The sequence below is a fragment of the Bison bison genome, unplaced genomic scaffold (assembly GCF_000754665.1).
Source record: "Bison bison bison isolate TAMUID 2011002044 unplaced genomic scaffold, Bison_UMD1.0 scf7180017864378, whole genome shotgun sequence".
Classification (NCBI taxonomy): domain Eukaryota; kingdom Metazoa; phylum Chordata; class Mammalia; order Artiodactyla; family Bovidae; genus Bison; species Bison bison.
The window spans coordinates 499,851-500,474 of record NW_011494950.1 but is presented as its reverse complement, the minus strand read 5'-3'; the positions used below and the strand labels follow the sequence as shown (position 1 = coordinate 500,474).

Here is a 624-nt window from a genome sequence, read left to right as displayed (position 1 = left end):
GGCTATAATTTTGATAGGTCATCCTCAACTTTTAGCGGCATTAAAGAACTTGCTCGGCGTTTTGCTTTAACTTTTGGACTCGATCAGTTGAAAACTAGAGAGGCCATTGCTATGCTACACAAGTAATTTCCAAATTTTATTCAGCTTCTCTGTGTTTTAATCATGCAGGTTTTTTGTATATTGCTTTTTTGTTTAGAATAACCAAATTCAGTTGGTGCCTGATTACTTGTTTGCACTTCTGTAATATGTCTCCTTTCTTAAGAACGAGTTACAGTGCTGTCTGTGTTAAAACATGAATTGGGACTAAAACACCTTTTGTAGAAAAGTCTTTGCTTTAATTAAAGCCATACAGAATCTTTATGAATTATGTGAAGAAAACATGTATTTGTTAGGTATTATAAAATCTCTTCTAGCGTTTTGTCATGATCTCATGGCTGGGTAGAAGAATTTGATTCCTTTGTTTCAAGTTTCTGTTCTCTTTTATTTTCTCTTTACCTTTTCTCTTATTTTGAGCCACAATCTTTATTTTATCTGCATGTTTTCTTTGCCTTATCAAAATTGGAAAAAATCTGATTTTATTTTAGGCATGTAATTTAGTGATCAATTATACTTTTATATATGAGT

General features: G+C 31.6%; 1 protein-coding gene across 1 annotated transcript in view; it reads left to right on the top strand.

Moving 5' to 3' along the window:
- The window catches only part of STAG2 (stromal antigen 2), a 91,517-nt gene that overhangs the window by 71,432 nt on the left and 19,461 nt on the right, over positions 1-624 (top strand). Inside the window, 1 exon segment of the mRNA XM_010857192.1 lies at positions 1-125. This exon segment is cut by the window's left edge and continues 15 nt beyond it. Within this exon segment, the coding sequence (XP_010855494.1) occupies positions 1-125 (125 nt within the window).